The 25205-nt window shown below is 45.7% G+C and overlaps 1 protein-coding gene across 5 annotated transcripts in view; it reads right to left on the minus strand.

The window, feature by feature from the left end:
- Positions 1 to 13681: 13681 nt before the first annotated feature.
- Positions 13682 to 25205, minus strand: part of CCDC186 (coiled-coil domain containing 186) — a 39187-nt gene continuing 27663 nt past the window's right edge. For 3 of the 5 annotated variants that reach the window (XM_037399405.1, XM_037399406.1, XM_037399404.1), the window contains 6 exons: positions 22941 to 23196; positions 22074 to 22263; positions 20918 to 20998; positions 19666 to 19876; positions 18396 to 18615; positions 13682 to 17698 (listed from right to left, as the gene is read on the minus strand). In XM_037399405.1, coding sequence (XP_037255302.1) covers positions 17615 to 17698; positions 18396 to 18615; positions 19666 to 19876; positions 20918 to 20998; positions 22074 to 22263; positions 22941 to 23196 — 1042 coding nt within the window. In that variant the 3' untranslated portion in view covers positions 13682 to 17614. The other 2 variants (XM_037399407.1, XM_037399408.1) reach the window with 2 other exon arrangements.

Genomic DNA, 25205 nt, shown 5'->3' on the forward strand with positions numbered 1-25205 from the left:
TCCACCGGGCTCCTGCTTTTGTGAGGGTGCAGGACCTGGCCTCTGTAATCCAGGCAACCCAGGGTAATGTTCATCCCGCTCAAGGAGCTCAGCCAAATGAGTCCTGGAGCTCAGCCTGACTCCTAAAGCTTTGAGATTAAGGGACTTGGCACCTGCTTTGGAGGGGCAGACTTTGGGGACCGTGCAGGGCTGAACACTCACTGCTGCCAGGTTGTCCAGAGGGGCTCATGGTGCTGCAGCATGGGAATTTCTGGGGCAGAGACTCTGGTTTTGCACCAAGCACACTGAATGCCACTGGCGTAGTTTCCTGATCTAGGCTTTTGTTGGTTCACCTGCTCTACTGAGCTGCCCTGAGACTCAGCAGGTTGTGCTAGCTCGCACCTATAACAAGTCAGGCTTTGGCTGTCCAGTTAGCCAGGCTCCAGGAAGGTCACTGGAAGGACTCCAAGGGCCTCAAATAGGAGTTGACTCATGCCCCATGAGATCAAAACAATGTCTCTGCATATGAAAAAATATTATGGAAACTGTATCATTCATGCACAAAGCCGCACTTCAAACTTTATCATAGAAAATACATAATATTGTAAATGGAAAGAAAAATTGCATGAGGCGTGGTGTGTGTTAAAATTGTTGGCATGTGAAAACGTCCCTTCCCATAAACACAGCCGGGGTCTGGTACACAAGTAGGCATCCAAAGCTTGAAAACTTGGACCTTTTCTTCACTACTTCAAAGCACTCATTTTCTGTAGCAGGAATTGATTTCTAGGCTTATCCCTTGTTTTGTCAAGAGTGACCCAGAGCAAATGCTTACGATGGAGTTACCAATTTGGGACGATGTGTGACGGGTATGCTTCAGGATCTCATAAACACAGCAGCACCACAAAAGAGTGCTGCCTGGGGGCAGAGATGGGTGCTGAGAGCACCCCATGGGCAGGCTGCAGCACTCGGCTCGCTTAGGTCTTTTGTGGGAGGTTTGACTCTGTGGTCAAATCCTGCTTCACTGATGCTGGCCAGGATTTGACTGTGGTGCTCAGCAATGCAGAGTCGCTGCAATTCCCACAGCTGTCATCTGCGGCTTGATCGTATTCCAGCAATAGCTGATTACCACAGCCCAGGGAGCAGAATTCAGTGTATCACCTTGAGAAGAAGAGCAGAGGATGGCTTGGCATGCACAGCAAATGCAGCTCTTAGGGAAAAAATGAATTAATGTGGGTATTAACCAGCAATTTGTCAGACAGCCTCTAAAGCCAGCTTCTGATGCTGCGAAGTGTGCAGTGCAAAGTGAGGGATACTTGTGCATCTCCTCTGGTTTCCCCAAAGTTCTTTGGCACTGGGAGCAGGTGGACGCCACCGAGGCTGTTCAGCAAGTAGGAGAAGCTGTGATGGATGCTTCAGCTGCTGCGTACGGGTGGCTTTTCCCTCTGACCTGGGGCCATGTGGCAAACCGTAGCTCAGCTCTTCCTGCTGCACCGTGCTTCCCTCCTCAGGCAGAAGCATCAGGAGCTGGCTGCGTCTGTCTCCTCCTAGGCTGGACCCGAAGCACCTGCCATTCATCACTCTGCCCTGCCTCGCTCCCACCACCCTGTGACACTTCTGTGGCAGAGGGGTCCCCCCACATGCCCTCCAGCAGCTGGGCCTGAATGCAAACATGTTCAAGCTTCAAGAGATACAGAGCCATGTGAAATAACCCACCTCCACCGTCTGTCCACTATTGCAACCAAATTACCCCTATTTTTGCCCCAAACACATGCAGCTCAGGACAGCCAGACACCCTGTGCAAGCCCATCACTGATCCGCATGCCTACAGAGCACAAGAGCTGTGAGACGGCTGACAGGCTCTCAGGTTCTCATGCTCTCCTGCCCCAGTATTATGGGCTGGCTGTGGAACATTAGCTAACTGGGCCATACTGGTTCCCTGCTGGAGCATGTTCTTCCAAGTGATGCTGGGAGACATACAGCCGCGATGACTAAGCTCTTCTTACATTCCAATAATCCAACAAATAAATGTTTCTTGAATATAAGCTAGTGTTTTGTTTGCAGAAATGAGTGAACCATCAGCCTGGCTGCTTTTGTGTAGGGGGCAAAGCTTCACAAGGACCCACGGGGCACCAGGCACTCACACAAGCGCCTTGCTTGCCCACCCTCCCAGCTCGCCTCTCCTCCTTTGATGGGTTTGGAATGAGCTGTGGAGGTCTAACTGCGGAGAGTAATGATGTGTGAAAGCTCACTTTCATTTTTCACTCTACTTTTTTGGAAGGTGGAACATTTTACAGTTGACAGTACCACGCTAAAGCCATATGAGGCAAGCAACTATTTTTAACTAGACGGAAACTATCTGAGAGTCTACTGCTGAATTATTTTAAACAAAGAAATCATGGGATCCAAAAGCGATGCTAGGGGGAAAGGGGGTGGAAGGGCTTTTATCATGCACTTGTTCCAATAACTGTTCAACTACTTCAAGACAATGTTGATGACTCTCTGAAAGTGTCTGTGGTCTAGTAGTAGCTGCATTTTACAAAACGCTTCTGCTTTGAGAGAAAGGCAGGTGCTCGGGTTAGAGCAGCTTGAGAGGCTACCCATGCTCACTGATCCCCTTTGCACCCTGTACTGTGCTCTGGACCATGACAAATGGGAGAAGACACTTGAGCATCTCAGCACTGCCCTTCTCTGAGCCCCCATCACCCCGTATTAGCTGGGTGCAATATGCTGAACGCTTGTGGGACCACAGTGGGGGGTGAGAGGAGAAAGGGTCACCTCAGCCCTGGTTGGGATATCCTTCCACCTGACAGTGAAAAGCACCATTTCTCCCTCCTCTGTGCACACCAGCGCAGAGGTGGCACTTCAAATAAGGCGAGTTTGACGGTTGAAACAAGCCTTGTGGATAAACTGAGAAATTTTCTTTGCATTTCCTTTGTCTAACACCTCTCAGACTCGCAGCAGCACCGCTTCTCCCTGGAAACTGAGTCAGCTTCTTGCACGAGGAAGGGGAGAACTAGAAAGTACACCTGAGTTACAGCTGCCTGACAGGCTGTGACCCAAACTGTGTCAGAAGCCTATCAGCCTGTTTGTGTGAATTAATGCACAGCCTATTTATACTCACGCAGAGCACAGGGGTGGTAAGTACGTACACGGTGTTCAGCTTTGTTCTGAAGTCTGTAACTCCATTGCATGTGCAGCATTGGCCTTGGAGCTGAGCTGAGTCCATGCAGAAACATGGCATTGCTTGGGTGCACTGTGGTGCCAGAGCAAGAGCTGGAAGGAACGCTTCTGCATTCGACCCTCTCATGGTCTGCAAGGCTTTGTGGTCTGCAATGCTTTCCCATTTTGCAACGGGAAATTAAACTTCCTTCTCTGACCTACTTTGGTACTTGGTCACTAGCCTGTCTCCTCAGTATCATGGAAACCATGGTTGAGACACATGTCCTCAGCACCCTTTAGAGCAGCCTCTTGTCTGTGATTTAGCAGTTGGACCTGATAATCTTAAAGGTCTTTTCCAACCTAAATGATTCTATTATTTCCCAAAAACTGCTGCACCGGGGTTCTTCTGCACTGAGAATAAAAGTCAAACCCTGTCCCAGGTTGGCACTGCAGCACGGCTGGGGCAGAGTGTGCTGAGAGGACACCACGGCATCATGGAGAGGTCCTGTATCTGCTTGTCACACACCAAAACATAGTGTCTTACTTTGGGGAGATGGGAACATTCAAATGAACTTTACCAAGCCATCAATATCATCTACAGGAGGAGTGAGTGCACCTCAAGAGTAGTTTTAGCTGCCAACTTCGTGGCAGCCTTGAAGCTTGTTGGCCGTGGTAGGTAGGTTGCAGCTCTCTGGTGTCTCTGCTGCACTGCGTTTGCCTTCGCACACATTCTAAGTGTAAGCTACGAGACCAGGCAGGCTTTCTGGCTGCAAAGCAAGTTTAACCAAAGGAACTGCATACATCCCCTCTAAAAAGCTGCCAGGGTCAGCATCTGCAGCACGGGGAATGGAGCTCGGAATGAATGATCCTTGAACTCAATGTTTTTAAGAGCAATTGCAAAGCAAGGGGAATGTAGCGCAGCCTGCTGCAACCTCTGCCAGCCTCTGCACAAAACCCATGGTGCTGCAAAGCTCCAGCTCCATATCAGGTAGTTACAGATGTCACCATAGTTGTCATCTCCTGTTTTTTCTCTTACTGTGTGATGGAAAGAAGTGAGAAGCAAGGCTCATGTCGCTACCCATGATGTTCAATGTGGTGCAAGCTGCTGAGCTCACACATGTGGTCTGCGGGGCCTTGGAAAGAGAAGACTTGTGTGTCCTGTAGGGTTTGGCTTGCACGTGGGATCTTCCATCCCTGGAGAGGGCCAGAACTGCCCTTCCAGACCCTTCTCTTCTCCCTTTGCCCATGGTTATCCCTGATCTCAGCCATCCGCCCAGGGCGTGGTGGCGGGGAAGGGACAGGTCCCTGCTCAGCAGTGGCCGCCCAGCCGGGACACACTGCCGGGATGCTGTCGATGGGGACCACATGGGCATCCAGCGTGCTTACGCTTCCATGCCACACGTGGCTCATCCCTCCCCTGTGCCGGCGATCTGGAGTAATGGGGCCTGACACGTGTCTTTTTCCTGAACGCAAGGTCTTCAGACCAAATTAATTCTGTGATTTCCATCTGCTTCCTCCTGGCCATAGATGACAAAGACTTCCTGAAGCTAATGGCCAAGCTTGCTTGAAGCTGGAGCCTTAACATGAGTCTTTTGTTCTCGGGTGCCTTCTGCAGCTTGCTGGCTCTGGCGCCACTTCTCCCTTCTGGCCCGTGGGTGCCGAAGCTGCAGGCAGAGGCATTTTAGGGGGAAGAGGAGGGCAGGGCAGGGTGTGAAGCCACTTGCCTGTGGGTTTGCGCCTGCCTGGAGGCTCACACCGAAAGGCCTTTGCCAAGGGCCTCCCTGTCGCGCTGGTGCCCGGGAGCGGGGGGCGGGCAGTGCTGCGGGTCTGCCCGGGCCCACACAAACAGCCCCGCCGAGCCGGTGGCTGCGCCCCTCACCCCCAGCCAAGGCTGAGGCCGCCACCGCCCAGGCCCTCCCGAGGCCGTGGCAGCTGAGGGCTGTGCTTAACGACGCCAGACGACCTCTCCTTCCCAACGCGAGGGCGTGCTTGCTGGGTAGGGTGTCTGTGTTTGGGCCCTGGCAGCGCTGCGTCCCGTAGGTCCGCTTTGCGTTAAGAGGAACTGAGATTTTGATGGGAACATCTTGTGTGGCGCGTGCATTTCCTCTCTCCCGCCTATCAGGGGTTGCATCGTGTTGCTTATATTAAAGTCTACAATGCAGATGAATTTGTGAAGTGTGAATAATAAATGCTGCTTATCAGTAGAGACCCCCGAAGCACATCCCGTTAATAAAGCATATTGGGTGATTAAAATGCCTTTTACCCTCTGATCAAGACATTTTTGTTCACTGCTTTTTAGCACAATACAGTGTTAGGTCTGAGCCAGCCCGTTTATATGTTGGTGTGGATCTACGTTTGCATTTTCTCATGTCTAGTTCTACAACCTGACTGCATTGCTAGTGTAAGTAGTGCTGGCCCCACAAAATTTTCGTAGCTGATAAAAGGCATGGAGCAGAAGTCTAGGGAACATACCCCACAGCTGTCTGCCACCTGCAGTGCAACCACCAGTACTTACCTTACAGGTAGGACCTCTCTCGATCGGAGATCTCAAAGCCCTTGGTGAAGCGTGTTCCTTTGTTCTTTTAAAAAATATTAATCACGTCCTTATCCAGCTTTTTGTCTGAGGAAGATGCAGTGTCCTGATGCTGAACTGCCACTTTCTTGGCTTGCCACACTCACCAGTCTGCTGCAGTGGGTTTTTTAGGTGTGGTGGATTTAAAACTAATTAGTTTAAAAGGTACAAACCTGAGTGTGCAGTCTGCATGCTTATTGCAGTATCGCCCCTCAGGGACAGGCCTGGCTGGTGCTTTCGGTAAGATCAAGTCCATCTTTACAACACTGGTTTTACCCGTGTCTGCTTTTGTGTCCTTCCCTTGCCTGCCAGCTGTGAGGTCTACACCCCTGTTACACAAATGAATGTTGTCGGTGTTTTCCTTCTTGATTGTTCTGTGTGTAATTTAGATTCACTAGCAGCATTTAGATTATGTCATTGCATTATTTTAATGGTGTTTTTCTTGGCTGCAGATTTGATTTTCTTGGCACTGCAGTTAGGGCATCTTTGAGACATGTACACTTGCTAGCTGCACACACGGTTTCCTCTTCTGTGCACCTTGCGCTCGCCTCTGCAAATCCAAACTGGAAAGTACTTAGTTTGCAATTCTTTCCTTGCTTGTTTGCGACAGCTAATGCAATTTCTCTGCTCCTTTAATTTTCACACATCACTAGTTATCTTGCATTAAAACTGTCCTTATACAACATGAAAACTTTAAAGCGTTTTTGATAGCAGTGCCTAGAAGATCCAGGCAAGGATCAGGAAGAATTTGTGCTGGTTCTGCACAAGCAAAACCCAGTGCTGCTGGTTCCCAAGTGCTTCTGCTCTAACGTTCACATGGGACAACAGAGGGATATGGACAGGAAAATGGGAGCATCGGGAAATGATGATGCAGCATTACCCAGGATGACAGACCTACGTGCTTGGCACTAACCATTTTCAGATTTTTAAGAGCCGTACAACAGGATTTCGAAGGAACTGTGAAGAATAGCTAGGTACTTCTGAGTATTTTTCATGACTGCATCCCCAGCTCTACCGTCAATTTGTTTGTCCTTCTCTGGATGCACACCTTGCCAATAGAATGGATTTAGGATTGTATTTTTCCCCGAGCCATTTAGCAAAGCCCATTCCTTACTCCTGGCAGTTCTGCCTTCAAGGTGTCTTCAGCTTCCCACAACAGTAATGCAGGGCTCTTGGTGGATTCATTCAAATCCTCACATTTTTCATCCCCAATACTCTTATGACACAATTTTCCCTTTCTTTTAAGAGCTGACAGGCAAATCACACGTATAGTTTGTCAGTACAGATCTGTGTTTTCTTATATTACCAATTATACTTCTTGCCTATGTTTTTTGTAAAACAAAAAACAATCACCCCCCAACAACAATCTTTTCTTCCTCTAAACCTATCAGAAATCCTATAAAGGCCTTGAGTTAGAACCTACATCTTCCTTTTCTCTCCCCCTGCCCATATATTGCTATTTCTGTGCTCTCTGTCCCGGTGCTCCCGGCTCCCAGCTGCCTTGGCTGCAGCACCCAGCCCCAGCAAGCCCAGTGCCGGCTCCCAGGACGGCCTCCTGTGTCGAGGGTGAATGTGGTACATGCCGTCCTTCCCACCACGCAGAGCAAATTTGCCAAACTCTTGGCCACCAGGAACTAGCAGCAAGCTAGAAACACCAGCAGCGTGCTGCCCTCATGACTGCTTGTCCTAAGGAAAGGAGAAAAACTGGCCCAGCCATCGCTCGGTGAGGAAGTGTTACTGGAAGCACAAGGGGATGCTCCCTGCTCTGCCATCGTGTCTTGCTCCTTGGTGGAAACATAGGGTGAGCAATTATGAAGCTGAGTGAGGTCTGGCAGGGGCTGGGGTCCCTGGCTCCTCCACAGGCAGCAAAGTCCCAGGAGCACGGAGAAGAAAGAGGGGAAGGGAAAACTGATGGGGCTGGGAGCCGACACACAGCCCAGCACAGGCAGACACTTCCCAAAAGGAACCTCCAAAGCAGATAGGATTGTGCAAGCTATTTTGGTGCCACATTTCCAAAGAGAGCCAGACTTTGCTGTTTCTTTTTCACACATATCCATTCAAAAGTGCATGTTTTTGGGTGCCGTGGGGTTGAACAAGGAGAAGTTAAGATCATGCTGCCAGCTGCACTCCAGATCTGGGCTTGCAGTGCCCCAGGTTCATTCTGCAGAGAGGAGAGGCTGTGACACTCCAAAAGCAAGGTGGTGTTTGCTCTTGTTGCCAGGATGGGCTTTCTTTAAAAAAAAAGTGAAAGGCTTATCACAGGGCCTGCTCCACATTCCTGGCAGCACGAACTCAGTTGTCTGGTTGCCTTCATGGCCTCAGGTAACAAAGCCAGGTCTGGTCTCTCTCCAGGGAAGACTGGCTCCTTTTCCAGTTCTGCCTTGACTGCTCTGGCTGACTTTGTCCCTGCTCGAAGGTTTGTCCTAGCTGAGCTGGCAGGTTGGTATGAACAGGAGCTCCTTCAATGTCCCTGTGCTGTTGCATGTATCAGGTTCCTGGTCATTCAGGCCAGAAGACTGAAAAATCAAAAGAACCATCTCATGTTGGAAAATACTTGCATTTTTCATCTTAGTATATCCTGGACTTGTGCAAAGCACGTGACACTGTCCTGCACAACATCCTTGTCTCTAAACTGGAGAGACATGGATTTGACCGGAGGACCACTTGGTGGGTCAGGAAATGGCTGGATGGTCGCACTCAAAGAGATGTGGGCAACGGCTTGATGTCCAAGTGGAGACCAGTGACAAGTGGCATTCCTCAGGGGTCTGTACTGGGACCAGTGCTGTGCAACATCTTTATCGGCAACACTGGGATCAAGTGCACCCTCAGCAAGTTTTCAACTGAGTGGTACAGTTGACCCGCTGGAGGGAAGGGAGGCCATCCAGAGGGACCTTGACAGGCTTGAGAGGTGGGCCCATGTGAAGCTCATGAAGTTCAACAAGGCCAAGTGCAAGGTCCTGCAGCTGGGTCGGGGCAATCCCAAGCACAGATACAGGCTGGGTGGAGAATGGATCGAGAGCGGCCCTGAGGAGAAGGATTTGGGGGTGCTGGTAGACAAGAAGCTCAATGTGACCCAGCAATGTGCGCTCACAGCCCAGAGCCATCCATGCCCTGGGATGCATCATCATCAGCGTGCCCAGCAGGTCGAGGGAGGTAATTCTGCCCCTTTACTCAGCTCTCATGAGACCCCACCTGGATGGAGTACTGCATTCAGCTCTGGGGTCCCAACATAAGAGGGACATGGACCTGTTGGAGCAAGTCCAGAGGAGGCCACAAAGATGACCAGAGGGCTGGAGCTCCTCTCCTATGAAGACAGGCTGGGAGAGTTGGGGTTGTTCAGCCTGGAGAAGGAAGCCTTACAACAGCCTCACAGTACCTAAAGGGGATCTACAGGAAAGCTGCAGAGAGACTTTTTACAAGGGCATGTAGTGATAGGGCAGGGTGGAATGGGTTTAGACTGAGAGAGGGTAGATTTAGATTAGGTATTAGGAAGAAATTCTTTACTGTGCAGGTGATGAGGCACTGGAACAGGCTGCCCAGACCAGGTGTGGGTGTCCCATCCCTGGCAGTGTTCAAGGCCAGGTTGGACGGGGCTTGGAGCAACCTGGTCTAGTGGAAGGTGTCCCTGCCCATGGCAGGGGTCTGGAACTAGATGATCTTAAAGGTCCCTTCCAACCCAACCCATTCCATGATATGAGGGATCAGGATCCCAGCTGACCTTCCCTGCAGCCATGTCCGAGATGGGCTCCTTGCTGGTCACAAGGCACCTGCACAGAGGGTGGTGCCTGGCTGGGAGCTGCTCCTCCGTGCCCCCCTCCAGCACGGTGGGAACGGGGTGCCAGCACAGGAGCCTGCAAGGCTGCTCTGAGTCACTTTTTGGAAGGGCCTCGTTTCCTTGCTCCAAGGCTGTTTTCTTGGCAGAAGCTTCCCCAGCAGTCAGCAGTAAACTCGCTGCTTTGGTTTGTTGGTTTGTTTTTTTCCCAGTGTTTGCTCTGATACACAACTAATTAAACCTAAATGCCTCCATTTATTGCTCTCTAGAGGAGCCCTGCTGGCTTGCATGCCCCAGCCTTTGGGGACATTTCTATTGTTTCAGCTACTGCCAAAGCCAAGGAAAGCTACATCACACTCTCCTCCAGTGCGACGGGGGGGAGCTCACCCGCCACCGTGCCTTGGCATGGCTTACAGCTGCCAAAACATTGCCTCTAACGAGGGACACGTGGCAGTGGATTTGGCATTACAAGGTGACCACTACCAGCAAGGTCTGGGCTCTGTCACCAGCCCAAGCAAGGTCGAATCAGTTTGAAATAGTTGACTGGTCTTTCACCGTCAACAAGCAGCCTTGGTAGATTGCAAGGCAAGTCTGAGGGAGGGAAACGGTTTGACGTAATTCAGGCAACAAAAAAATGTAATCTGCAAGCCTCGTGCTACGGGCTTACTGCCAATCTGTCACATCTCTTTTCCAAGGGCTTCACCCGCCTGAGGAGCGAAGGGAACTTGGTCCAGCCCCTGTTTTGTCAGGTCCTGGTTTAGAGGTGCTCCTGCCTTTCTGAAGTGCCAGGGCGGCAGTCATCCCCTGCCGGCAGCCTGTCTGGATGCATTTGGTTATCGGGGTTGCATGGCCCAAGAAAAACCATGCGGGCTTCAAAGCGTGGCATCTGGGGCCACAGGTACCCAGACCGATGGCTGCTTGCTCCACCAGACTGGCTCACGAAGCAGAGGCTTCCCCCGCCCCGCCAAGTCCTCACTGATGGAAGACGCCTGCTTGGCTCCAGCTGGATCTTTCTAGAGCCCAGAAATGTCTGATCAAAGCCAAGCGAAACAAGGGGTTGTGGATGCTGGGGCAGGGTTTACCTGGAGCTGTGCGGGTGTTTCACTGCCAGCCGTCCTGCCTTGCTCAAGGAGCTCTGTCCCCACGGTGTGGAGGACGTGGGAGTCGTGCATCGCCCTCCGACACGTGGCAGGTCACAGTGCCGCATTGCCGGGGAAAACACGTACTCCTTGCTTTGCCTCAAAAGGCTGAGCAGTGACCTGCAGCGTGTCGGGAGCCGCCTGAACAGCTGAATAACCGCACAGCTTGGAAGCAGGTGGACAACAGTAGGCAGTGACATCACCCCTGGGACAGTCCTGCCTCCGCCTCCACCACAGTGCGGTCCTGTCCCCGACACCAGCCATCCCCGACACGAGCCATCCCCACCGGTCTGGCTGAGCCCGAGGGCCAGATCAGACACACGGCAAAGGGAAGGAGCATCGCGAGCCCGGCTGGCAGCAGCCTGTGTCACTCCTGATGTTAAGCCTGTGACAAGCCGACGGCAGCTTGTTCTGATTCCTCATGTCACCTTCCAGGCTGAAGATCAGTTCCCCAGAAGGATGAAGCCCTTAAACATTTTCCAGAGTCTGTCTAATCAATATTTCCCTGATAATCTAATTACTAAGGTGAAGCCAGACCAGCTGTTAGTACAAGCCACTTGCAGCATTAACAGGTCACAGCTCTGAGCCCAAGTTCAGTGTTTTTCCACCTCTTTGACTTGCCAAAGTTTCCAGGGAATTCGCAGACCCATGGAACAGGTTTAGGGTGACCGGTGCTAGGCTTATTTTTTTCAGCCTGTAACTTGGCCATATACTGCTTTTACCCACAGTGCTGATATAAGGGATTCTCACCTTCTTCCTCTCCCCCCTGCCAGGCACTGACTGAAGTTAAAATAATCTCAGATCTAACCATTTTCGGAGTATTTTTAACCAGCTCCTCTCACAGGGCAGCCTCACAAACCCTTCTGCCTGGCTGCAGACCACAGCTTGAAAAAACATTGCCCTGAATTTGTACTTGCTTGAAGCCACCTCCGTCTTCAAAGGCAGCACCAGTTCCTGAAGAACTCCAAGTTGGATGGCCCAGGGCAGCATTTAAAGGCTCGCCAGGCACTCCGAAGGGAACAGCCGTGCCTGCTAGGCTCTGCTCACCTACTTTGTGTCAAACACCAGCGTTTTGGTTAAGCTCACAGGCTTCTTCGTGCTTTCATCTGCTGCTTTTCCTTATTCCACACACATGGGATTATTTGTAAATAGACATTTCTTAAGAAGCCCACAGGCATTCAGACCAGAATGGATTCAGCCTTTTAGTCAGCAAGGTGCTTCACTTGAGGCATTAGAACAGCCCCCCTGAGATCAGTGTGCAGCTGAACGTGGTGAAAAGCCCTTTAAAACCTGAAGGCCGGAGGATTTCTTGACTAGGGGGAAACCACCGGAGCAGAACAGCAACAAACACCGCTAACAGCATATTTATACACATTAGATAGGAACAACTAGTTCAGCAGCACTCTTCTACTGCGACAGTTACATTTATGCATGCAAAAATTTTGCAAAATCTGGCACAGACCCACTGTGTTTTAATGCAAAAGAGCCTAAAAACAACTGCAACAACAAACCCCCAACCATACCTCTATTAAAAAAAATATCCTTAAAATAGAGCGGGGAGGGAGAGGAAACCAGCAGCTCTGGTTTGCTCTTTTGCAGTCAGCTCATCAACTAAACTGCTGGCGTTGGGTTGTATATTTATTACCCAATAGCTGCAGTATCAGCCTGCCTTCAGGACTGAACACGTAACACTAACACGCCGTGAGAACCCTTCTGCTGTACACGCAGTTGTGCTGTCAGCCTGAAATACAGACCGATCCGTAAAAAAACTGGGGTGAGAAGTCATTTGCTCAACAGGTAATTGCAACTACCACCACAGCCAAAATTAGTATTTGAGGAAGTGCAGTTTCAGGCTGTTGTTTCCAAACAGCAGTGCTAAGCATCAGGGAGCACAAATCAGTCTTGATTTTCGGTTACGTTATCACCGAGAGCTGTATCTGCTATCAGTGAAAAAGGCTGGAAGAAAAGTGTTGAACTACCAAACAATTCCAGCCAAGGCTCACACAGGTAACAGGAACCAGAAAACTTGCTGGGCGCCCTCACCCTGAGTTTGTAAAGCTAGTAGTCATTTGCCATTAAATTTCAACAGAAAATACAACACCTCCTTCTCTCACTTAAGGTACTCTGGGAGACACTAGAATAAACTTGATAAATTATGCCCTTCACGGTATTCCTTTTTCTGCCTCCATACAATCAGCTCACAAGGGCAGGACAACCCATACAAATCCGATTCCCAGCCACAATGAACAGCCAGTAACCTGACAGCATCACTTATTTTTTTAAAGCAATACTATCATGGCTAAAAATCAAACTACATTAGATCTCTGCACGGGAATAAACAAACCGGAGCAGCAGCATCCCAAACGTGGAGCTGTGGCCAAGGGAACCAGCCCTTGCTACAAGGGAGCGTGGGACTGTCAAATTCACGTAACACAAGGGAAAAAAGGAAGACTCCAGCATCAAGGCCGCTTACCGGGAACAGCGGCAGCTCACAGCAGTACTTGATAGCAGCACCCCCATCGCCCATCTTTACGAATGGGAAGTCTCCCCCCAGTTTCCAGGGGATGAAGTACAGTACGAGAGGTGCGCAGCCCTGTTTTCCCTGGTTTTGCTGTTCACCCCGAGTGGCGGTACGGAGGTACGGGGCACTGCCACCTCCTCTTCAGACAGCGCAACAGAACAGCTCGGGCTGGCAGCAAGCACTGCCCGGCCAAGCTGCGGGTAGGAACAGGGCCTCCAAGGGCAGATCATTGCTACAGTTACATCTGCGTGAGGGGAAACACCAAGGGGCTTTTATGGCGCCCTCCCAGCATCCCGACTGGCAAGAACAGTTTGCTGGCAATGAAGCTGCTTTTAGCCCAGAGTACTGGCTTACAAGCACCTTGAGTTAGTTTCCACACTGTGACAAGAGGCGGCTCCCACTGCACTCGCCAAAGATGACCACTCAACACGCGGCACCCTGCTGCCACCACCACAGGCCTTCACCGAGGGCTGTCAGCACAATCCAGAGTCAGGCAGCACTAACCAAGCAACGGTACAAACCACAGACACCAACCAGGCTTCCATACATTTGTATGTTTATTATTTCAAAGTACAATATATACATAAGGTATAGTGATATCTTCAAAAACTTTATACAGAAACAGGTATCTACAAAATTAAATCAATAGACATTCTGTGTATATTCAGACAACATACATAGATCGGAAGATTCAACATAGTTGCAGTTAGAACATAAAAATGGGAAGGAAACCCCCATCCACCTTGGAAGAGCTCAGGATACCATCCAGCTCACCTGCAACGCAGCCGTCTGCCCTCCGACAGGTTTCAGGTCGTTGCGGAGACCTGGTAAATCTGATTGAGACCTGGTAAATCTGATTGAGACCTGGTAAATCTGATTTCCAGTGCCACCTACTGCTGACAGTCACCACTGCAGCTGTGTCCCTTGGGCAGCAGGTGACAGCCCATCCCGACCGGCCTTGTTCTCTGAACCCCTTCCTAGAGTAGAGTCTCTACCGCACGCAGGAACTCGGCGTTACACTCGGTTCAGTGGGAGCCAGAGATCTGATTTCTTTTAATTTTTCGAGTTATGAACCAAAATATTGTCACGAAAAATATTTCCAGAGAGTGACTTCAGGTTTCTTAGCTGGAGATAACTGCAGGTGTTGCCAGCAACAAGTGAAATGAGGAGAACATACTTAGGGAACAAATCAGTCTCCAGTGTTTTCTGGAGACTAGAATTGAAAATATTGCACAAGTCCATGTGGCAGAAAGCCAGTAATTTCTATAGCATAAAATGGCATTCTTCATTTCAGAGGGTCTGGCTTCAGACAATGACAGTGCTGGATTTTACGGAGGGTGGAAAAGCATAGACAGTTCTCCTGCAGGGCCTCTAACAACATCCGGACGCGATGTTTGAATTAAGAGAGCACCCTGAGTATTTAAGAAACAGATGTTTAAGCCTGTAGGACACAACCAACTACAAGCTTGGAATTTTCCAAAGCAGCCTGTGGCAATTACATGTCTAATGGACACTGAATTTCAATGTCAGGTACGTAGCTAACTGCTCCAGGCTGCCTTCAAAATTAGTTTATCAGTTTATCTCTACAGTTCAGTTTATCTGAGGTCAGTTTTCAATCACGGGTTCATAATATAAAGTTTCCAAAACAAGGGTAAGTGAAATGTGATTGCTATGCAAGCCTCACACCCACCCTGCACCCGCTGGTGCTCACCCGTGTGAGCCACCCCACAGCAACACACCTTCTCACAGGAAGCGTTCTTACGTGCACCAACATTATAACACTCCTGACAATCTACTCCACGGAAACAACAGACAGGTGGACTGTCAGCAACATTTTTACACCTAATACACCACACCACCGCCTCTCAGAAACGAGCAACTTTGTTAAGCAAAGCTGCTGGCTGACCCTGTCACATATTCATCACATTCTGGGCTTACCAGATAGCATGTCATTTGCCAATGCACAAGCTAGAATGAAATTTCCATCTCGAATAGGTATGTTTAAAATAATGCCTACAGAAAATTACTTTGGTCCATGAAAATACCGTGCACAAAAAATAATGTGATATTTTGGCTGCTTTGTGTGTCTCCATAACCAAGACAAAAAAAAAAAAAAAATGTGTGAGAAGTTACTAGTGCGACAGAGAGAAAGCAGCATTTCCAGCAGGGCTGGGAGACAGCTAACTGGGTTTCTCAAGTAACTTAAAAGGAGAAACAACCATGCCAAAAAGAAATAAGAATTTTCACAATGTCATTGCACTTATTCCATCTGCATCACACCTCCCCTTCATCCACATTGTACACCTGGAGAACATACATTAAATGATTACAATATTAACATAGTATCTAAAATACTGGAGTTATTCAGCTGAATGCTTGAAAATATCCAGATCTTGAAAACACAAATGTACAAGAGCTAAGCTATGTTTCGACATGCAAATTGTTCTAAATACTTCCTTTCAGCAGAAGGCCTAGTTCAGTCACGAACAACTGCCCGTTCACTTCCTGGAAGGTGGTGACAAATCTGTTTCAGCAGAGCCAGGTATTTTCCTCTTCACATCACTTACACAACAGTAAAGCAGAGGTAGTCTCATGACTGGACTGGTCCAAATTCCCTAACACTTCATTGCTCTCAGGAATTAGAAAAATATATGTATAAAACCCCACCCAGAGTAAAGGCTCACAGTATCTACAATGCTCAGTCAGGTTTTAAACAATTTGTTTTTTCCCCCCCTTCCTAAAGAAATATTTTGACACTGAAGGGACCTGCCTCTTGAAGCTCTCTGGACCACAAACCAGGTCTTGATCCCACAAGGACTTTCAGAGATGCCCATCTCTAAAGTAAAAAGGAAGTCTTACTGTCTTGAATCAAACTACTCAAACCAAATCAGGCTCTTTTGCTCCATTTGGTTCATTACAAAGCTCAAGTGACCCAGCGGCCTCTGAAAAATGGAGTGTACACCCTTAAGTCACCTATATGCTTTGATGAATTATCCTCCTGTGTGCTGCTGGATTCAGGCCCCTTGCTTTGCGTATGATGCAAATGGTGCCTGCAGGAAGACAGGTTACCTGTCCCCCTCCCTCTCCTCCCCCCAGGTATACTTTCTAATTAAAATAGCTAAAGCATTGCTATCATAATTGTACACTGAATCTTTTTTCATGATAATAGGAATTTCAAGTATTTAATAAAAACCCCAAGTATGTATTTACATTGTGATCCGGTCAATTAATTTTGGTCAAAAGGCAATAAATACAGAAATTTATGCATTTACTGCTGGAATAGAGATTTCAGATCCTGTAAATTACTTATCCTAGAATTAAGTGTGAAGATGACATTGTGACTAACCAGTACCTTGTCACCTTGATCCTCTTCCTCCATTACCCTCTCAGCCACTGAAAGACTAACAGTTCTCAGTTCGTGTCATTTTGACCAACTAATTCTTCAGTTAAATTAAGGAGTCACACAGATTTCTGTGCCACTTTCTCAGTCCAACCGATAGATTAAAATCCCATTTAGATGTATTTCCCATTTCTTACCATTACTTTCACTGGCTAATCTAGAGACAGTTAATGAAAAAGATTTAGTTAGCTTCCATTTGTCTTTGCAAACAGATGCAGTCATGATGTCTACCTGTACATACGTTAACAACAGGCAGTTAAAACTCCTACTTTTTAAATGCTGTGAAGTTACGCAGAAGGCCAAAGAACTTTATTAAACAATTATCTGATATCACACTTCTTTAGATCCATATACCTAAAGATCAAGGGTTTACAAGATTTGTTGAATTGACATTTGTTTGAAGTACACATACTCAACAATTGACTCTGAGAGCTTCTTAATCTCTTAGTTTTACTGTTTCACTTCTTTTGAATAAAGAAACTGACCAGTTGAATGTTAATCTAAGCAGAAAATACACAGTATCATGGCCACCACTTTAAAATCAAAATTTCGTGACAAAGCATTTTCCATGCATGTGTCAAAAATGCTTAATCAACCTAAAGATCAGAAATAATATGCAAGAAAGGAAGTAATGTCTGAAAGGCCTTAAAGCTCAGTAACACTGGATATGTTCAACAGCAACTAAAATATAATTTATTGATTTTTTCAAGCTCCATCGTTAAGAGACTGATTAATTACACAGTGCAGAAATTGAAATCTCACTGCAACTCACTTAAAACATAGTACGCATTGCAAACCATCTGTATGTCATTTCAAATAAAAGTTTTAGATAAATGTAGTGTGTAGCAGAATTCAGCAACACCTCAGGCTGGTATTGGGTAGACAGAACCACGCTGATGCCAAACCCTGTAGATCTCTCAAACGAGTAAGCCTGTATGGTTACGGGCTGTATTTGCGAAATACCAGATGCTTGTGCTGGCAGGCAATCAAATTTCAGGAAAAATGTAAAAAACATTGGTCTGTAGCACCTGCCTTTTCTGCATCTTCACGTTGGTTATTCCATAAAAGTTTGTTACGTCTGCTTTATTCTCTGTTCCAGTTCATGCTTGTGTTTAATAAGCCGTTCTATTTCTGTTCCTAGAGTTTGAAGGTTTTCCTTTGGGGGGGAAGAAGTATAGGGTAAGTTATACAGGGAAAATGAGTCAATCAGCACAAAATACATGAATACGTTAGAATAACTGTTTATGTCAGCAGGTTGATACTTTCAAGTATCCAGAACAAGAGCAAATGATTAGACAGAGCTGAAGAAAACCAAGCTCATTTAAATAAAGGATGTAAAGCTCTCAACAAGTCTTTTTTTTTTGCAGTTACTAATATTCTACAGGCTGTCTAGAAAGTATAATGTTCAAGGGGAATGATAATTACAGGAAGAGAGCTCCAACTTCTGCAGGACACCGCAGTCCAGCGGGCAGCCTGCACAGCATTTTCCAGCCTGCCATCTTTCCCTTGCAGCAGACATGTTGCCCCAGTGGCTCAACGGGGTACCCAGTGGCTGGCACAGGGCCAGGCACACAGAGCCCATGCTCCCAGCTCCACGTGACTGGGGGAGAGTGTGGGGAGGCCCTTCCCCACGGAACGCACAAGCAGCCTGTTAGTGCAGCATACAAGGGTCCCAAAACAGAGGTTTAGCATCAATCATGTTACATAACTCTCATTAACCCAATGCCATCAGTGGCACCAATTCACAATAAGCTGACTTCTGAAAAGCTTTGTTCTTTTAACAGCGTACATCTCTTTGAAGGCAGTACCTCAGAACCACAAGAGCGTGTGGAAGAACTGGCATAACTACTCACTTTCAACGTAATATTTTTCAGTAATGTATCTTCTAACACAGCCTGTAGCTTCCTGTTTATCTCTAAGGAGAGCTCCAATGTGAGACCACTATCTGCGGGATGAGATGTATACAGAGATGCCATAATCCCACCCCGTCTACTCAAGTGTACTTTGTTGAAGTCAGAGGCCTCTGATGATAGTGTTCCAGCTTCTTCCCGCAAAATGTAACTCTGAATAATTCTGGGGGGAGGAAATTAAAAACACGGCATTACAAGGCAGTGAAAAGTCAGACATTGAAGTAACTTCAGATCCCTAGCATAAGACTATAATTTTATTTTCAAGCAGGACTGTGTTACTGAAAAGGCAGTAAAAATCAACTCCTGCAATTTCTAGGTTAGAGGAAAACCTGGCATACCAGAAGTGCTGTAGGAGATGCTGGCAAGCTGAGTCACCACAATGTGCAAGGTTTACATATTAACAATTATTTTGAGAAAGTAATATTGCTACTGGAGCAAGAAAGGTACTTAAAAAAAATGCCTCTACTTTTCTTTGCTGAAAGACTCCCGACAGAGAATCTTAAGCTTCCTACAGATGAAACAAAAATTACAAAGTCTTTGCTCAATAGTCTTCACAAGCTGTTTTCATGTTCTATGAGACAGTATCAGATGGACACAGATGTATACACTCATTAAGCAAGAGCTATACTTAACAGACAACTGTATTTTCCAGGGAAGGTATATGCCACGACTTCTTCCCCTCCTAACTGAAGTTCCAGACATCATCCTGCAAGATGAGATTTCCATGTAAGCGGAACCTTCCCTGCTCACACATTAAATGCTGACCATCTCTGGCTCAGGTACACTGTTTGTCTGACAAGCATGCCAAACTACCATCTGGAATTCTGTAGATTCTCCTTCCAAAACAAATACTTACAATCAGCACTCTTTTAAGCACATGAAGAGAATGGCGTGTTCTGTTAGCCAGTGGCAGCAGTCCACCTCAAATCAGCCACCTGGTGACCATTTTGCTATGAAAAACACACTTGCACCGATCTACTTCTCCTGAAAAATTTTAGTAATAAACAACTCTGCAATTATTGTAACTGCTGGGGAAGATAAGGAAATAAAAAAACTCCAAGACCAATCATACCTTTGAGATCTATTGTCACTGCGGTATTTTTGTTTTAAATATTTTCATTTAGACCATTACTTGTCTTAATAAAATCCGGAATACTGGTCTTGTGCACCCACTCGACACTGAAAATCAGTACAAACAGAACTCAGAACCTACTTTGTTTTTTTCCTGATTTCCTCCACCAGTTGTTTAATGTGATCCTCCATAAACTCCATCTTTTCATTTTTTCGAGCATGTGCTTTCTGCAGCCTTAGTATTCTTTCAACCAAGACAGACTTGTCGACCTCTGGGAAGCTATCCACAGCAACAGAAGATCCAGTATTCTCAGGTGACCGATCCTCATTGCTGCTGCGCGCATTAAGGGACCCTGCCAATATATCCATATTTGTAAAAGCTCTTTTTGCTTTTATACCAGGTAAAATGTCTCCACTAACACAGTGCATGCATTCATTACATTTCAGGAGCTTAGGATATTTTCTTCAGAGCGTCAGTTTCTCTTGTATGTTAGCAGGCTTTTATATAAATAATTTTATGCCATTTGAATGACACATGGCGAGACAGCAGTGTAGTCCTCTAGCATAGTTCCTTGAGCCTAAGTGTGCTTGCTTCAGTAATGCTTATTCCTGCAGAAGGACCTTCACGTTCATTAATATTAATTTGTACGAGACTGAGCTGATTTTAAACATACCTGTTTTGGGAGTCCACTAACATTACAACACATGAAAATGGTACAGACTGAAAAAAGCCCTATGTATAAACACTCCACAGCCCTGATCACTTAGAGCTGGAAGTATTTTCTTTTCTTTCTGTTCTTCTCAGTATTTATCTTTCTCATACAGTGAGATTACAGGACACTGATGGCACTAACCCAACTCAAAACCTGAAGATACTGAGGAAGGAAACAGATGTTTTCAGTGCTAAAGATAACCACTTCTAAACGGATAGAAAGTAATGAATTTTACACAAATACACTGATGCTTCTAAACATGCTAATTGATTTATCATTTACACAGTTGCAACTGTCAATAGTGCAATTAAACAATGTTGGAAGCCACGGCTCATTTCTGTTTTGCCTCTGGCAGCCCTTAAGAGGGTCCTCTATAAAACTGAGTCTTCTGAACTACCTCCAAACAAAAAAAGCAACAAAATAAAAGAGGTAGCCATTTAAAAAGAACCAAAATATATAAACATTATAAACATTAATCTCATAATACAAACAAGCATCTACAACTGCATTCAGCCCAGTGCATTTTGGTGCTGAAAGGCTATTTTGTCAGCCTTAACGGGAGGTTGCCCACACAGTGCATATGCACAAGCCACAGTAAGAGGAAGCCTCACAGCAGCACACCATGGCAACCTTTCTAAGATCGAAGGATTGTTTTGGCAGCCCTGCTATGTGCTATATTACCTGATGAACTGGAACGGCTCCCCATGCTGCTGACTTCTTTGTCATAATTACCATTTTCCATCTGATCCAATTTCCTCCGTGCTAAAAGTATAACAAAATGATGGTTACCAACAGCAGATTAAAACCCAAAAATCATAGTGTTACAACACATACAAAACCCCTAATCCTCTCTGACCCGCACTGATTTAACATGGCTTGACCACTGGAAGATAACGGTAACAACTTAAACTCCAAAAACGAATAGCCCCCTCCTCTCCCTGCTCCCAGCCAAGAAATACCTGGATGTAATGTCCACCGTGATCCCTACACCCTGCAGCAGTTGCCAGTTGAAGGAGGTAATGAAGGAGGATTAACTGAGAACAGTAAGACTTAAATTTGATTTTACTTTTGATTAAGACTGCAATGTAAATAACTACTGAATGACAGAATGGCAACTCTGTTCCAAGATCTCCAACTGTATCACCACTGGGAGCTGTGTGTAGTATGTGTACCAGAAGCACCACTCATTCCGTAGGGAAAGCGCACAGCCGTTCATGTATGCACAAAGAGAGACAGGGAACTTGTCTTGCACAATGCCAACGGGGTGCCTTCTTTCAAATACATTTCAGACCGATTTGATTACATTCTATTTGCATTCAGAGCACAGGCATTATTAGATGTTTAATGATTTCTATTTGCTGACAAGATTAGTCATCAGTCTCTCCATATCTAAAAAATGAAGCTCTCTGTTTAATATACTAAAAAATAACGGACACCAGCAATTCCTGATACAGTCAGCAACTAGGAAACTTCTGGCAACTTTTGAATATACTCCTACACAGATTAGGATCCATATATACCTACAGTGTCACTTCAGCAGTCACGTATATGATAACAGACCAAGCTCTTTTGAAACAAATCTTTCATTTTATGTCTAAGCTCATTTCAAAAGTTGTATTTAAAACTGAAAATTGACACTAAGTAAGGCCTGTTTCCTGTAACTGCAGCTTCCACAAGATCTAACTTGCTCACTCATGCTGTGTCTTTAGGGGCAGGGAGAGTTTGAAGGGCTACATTCAAACAGTGCACATACGCAGACAGGACCTCAGTCTCTACCAGACACTGTGAGGGGGCTTACAGATGGGGCTGACTCATTATATCGGAAAATAATTTCAACCTAGCTGAAGTTGTTTTGTGAGATCCTTCAGGTTTGCTGCATGCTTGCGCTTCTGGGTAGCCAGTTCATCTTTCAGTTCATCCACATGGGTCTTCAGCGCTGTCAATTCTTTCTGCTCTGAAGCTAGCTGAGCCTGTAGCGTCTCGACCTCTAGCTTTCGCTGATCTTCCTCCTTCTGTAACTTGGTGGCCTGAAATTGCAGTCTTATTTTCAGTCACATTGAAAAAAACTTCAGCCTGACGATAAAATATGCTCAACAGCCCTAACTTTTCCATAACTTAACTGCTAGTAAGTTAAAATCCCCGAGCTTTTAACCTAAGAATCATTCACATTTTACATTACGTTAAGACTAAATATTACCACTGCAAATGAGTATGCGGCACAATGCAATGCTGCAGTAAGACTCCTGAACTACCTCCAGAACATCTACATGATACAGCAGAGCCATACAGAGCTGTACAGTGCAGTCGTATTACCTTCCATGACACACTAAGTTTATTAAAAATTACATTTATCTCATAGTACAAACAGGATCTAAGAGACAGTTTACAGTAATAAATTTCACAGCCAAATTACAACCTTTTGATTGTTTCAATGACAGTTGCACAGAGGACAACTCTGTATTCCCAGAAAGGCAGGAAGAGCAAAACAGTAATACTCTCCCATTCCAGGGCAGCGTGCCTCAGGATTTCTTGCGCCTTAGAAATGTGACATGTTCACATCCCGCTGCTATTATCCGATCAAACTGGCAAACTCAATAAGAAACTGCAGTCAAGTAAGTAAAGACACAAGGTGGAATTAATGTGCCACATCTTTGTCAGTACCAGACATCTTACTAGTGCAAAGAACACTATGCACACTACTCACCAGATCATCTTTACACCGTTGAACACATTCCAGCTGATTCTGCAGCTCTCTTTCACTGTAAGAAAGCTTATCCAACTGGGTCTGTAAGGAATTGTTCTCAGACTGAAGCTGTGCATTCTTACTGGTTAATTTTTCAGTGAATATCAACAGCTCAGATTCTCTTTTCCGGCTACCTTCAATGTCCTTCTGAAGATCAGCAACCAGAGAATTGAAACCATCTACTTCTTCCTTTAAAGCACTGATTTCTTGTTCATCTCTGTCAAAACAATTGTATCTTGTTAGGGATAACCTGAGATTACAGATATGAAATCTTACTGAAATAAAAGCATTCAGGACAGGACCAAACAGGCAGAGGAACAATTAATGACCCTGGGGCATCTGTTAGTCACTGGATCATTTTAAATGCCATGGGAGTTTGCAGATTCCATTTCATGACATGTTGCAGTGCTGAAGTGACGGATATCTGTACCCTAGAGAAGGACATGCAGCCATTAGCTTCTTCAAGGAAGACCATCTCTCTGTATTCAACTTCACGAGCTTCTGTATAATAAAAACCCTCAAAACCAGATCCCGTAGATAAGAGGAAGGTCTGCAAGCCCAAAGGTTGTCGTTCTGTGAAAGGATTTATCTTTAAGAGACGCAGAAATACTCCAGGTTTTGAGCTTCTCCAGGACAGCAGTATGGTGACTTCTCAAACACCCTTATCTGCGCAGTGCAGCTCCAGTTCAAAGGACCTGTCTTACTCTACTATCCCTCCCTCCCCCAATTCTCCTTAAAACAAGTTCTTGTTTCTACCGAAGCACTCACATTTGCAGACTTTTGATTTACCACTTGCAATCCATTTGAGAAGGCTGTATCTTCAGTTGTGATCAACATTCTAAGAAAGTGATTCAAAGTAATTCCAAAACTAAGTAGCTGTTTAAAAAGTTACAGACTAAAAATGTCCTCCTCTTATTTGCTCCTGCATTATTATTTCCTTAGTTCTTCAATCATAGGATTTTCTACACCCTTTTAAAACCTTACCTTCCGACACCTGCAGAAAACCCCAACTCTCTCACTGAGAGCATATATATTTGAATTTTAAAATAAAATTAAAGTTATACAAAGCAAGGGCACACATCCCCTTTAACTCCCTATCAGACAGTATAATTACCAGGTGGCTCAATTCACTTTAAATCAACAAACCTGTATCAACGTGTTTCTTCAAGCAGAGGTGGGGCTCAGGCAACCCAAATTATTAATAACTCTGAAAACTGTAATTTTGCAAAACTGAGTAACTGAATTCTACTAGAACTGGAAGTTATATGCTTCCAGCTACCAAAATGAGAAGTTCATGTGGTTAACAACAACAGAAGTTAGCTAGCATTGCATTACTAGAATATAACATCAAATATATAGCATCCTGCCTTTACAGACTTTTTTAGGGTAATTCCACTTTTCAGAAGCCTTAAGACTGATTTTTTTCAGCCATTTACAATGCAAAATATCTCACTTATAGTTCCCATCTAAAAACCTACACCACAAGGTTATGCTTGTATTTCACATTTCCAAATATGTTGTTTCATTATGACAGCAGAAATCTCTAGTCAATAGGGTTGAACCAGACAAAATTAGATATTCAGACCATCCTAAAAGACCGCTAGCTTTATCCTTAAAATACTCCAATGAAGGAGACCAGGCAACACTGAAGGTAATCAGTATCCAGCTCAACCATAAAGTTCTTACCAGCATTCAACCTAAAATCATCTCTCCTGCAAAAATCCCTATTTTTATCCTTCTTCCAGTGAACAAGGATAGCCAAACATTCCCTTTATAATAGCTTTTTATATATTTAAGGACAACTCAATTCCAACTTTTCCTTAAAGAAACCTCTCCCTTCCTCTGTTCTTTTCTCATAAAGAAAACACAAAAGGTTGTGTGAATTAAGATGAAATTCCTTCCATTTGCTTCCAAGAAAATGAAAGGCAGTAAGTTTGTTTATTCTACACAACAATAGGAAAAAAGAGAGGTCAAGATTCCAGGATTTCCCTTTCATAGATAACGGGAATTTACTGGTTCAAGTTTTAAATCTCTGGTTGAGATTCCACAGCTTTATCAAACATTTTGAGGAGTACTGGAAACATGTTAAAGTAATTCTAAAAGAGAAATACAAGACAATATGAAACTTGATGTAGGGATAATAAGTGTTGTATGGGAAGGATACTTAATAAAAAATGTCTATCCAAATTGAATGGGAATGAGACACATATTTAAGCATGTCTCAAT

The sequence above is a fragment of the Falco rusticolus genome, chromosome 9, assembly GCF_015220075.1.
Source record: "Falco rusticolus isolate bFalRus1 chromosome 9, bFalRus1.pri, whole genome shotgun sequence".
Taxonomy (NCBI): domain Eukaryota; kingdom Metazoa; phylum Chordata; class Aves; order Falconiformes; family Falconidae; genus Falco; species Falco rusticolus.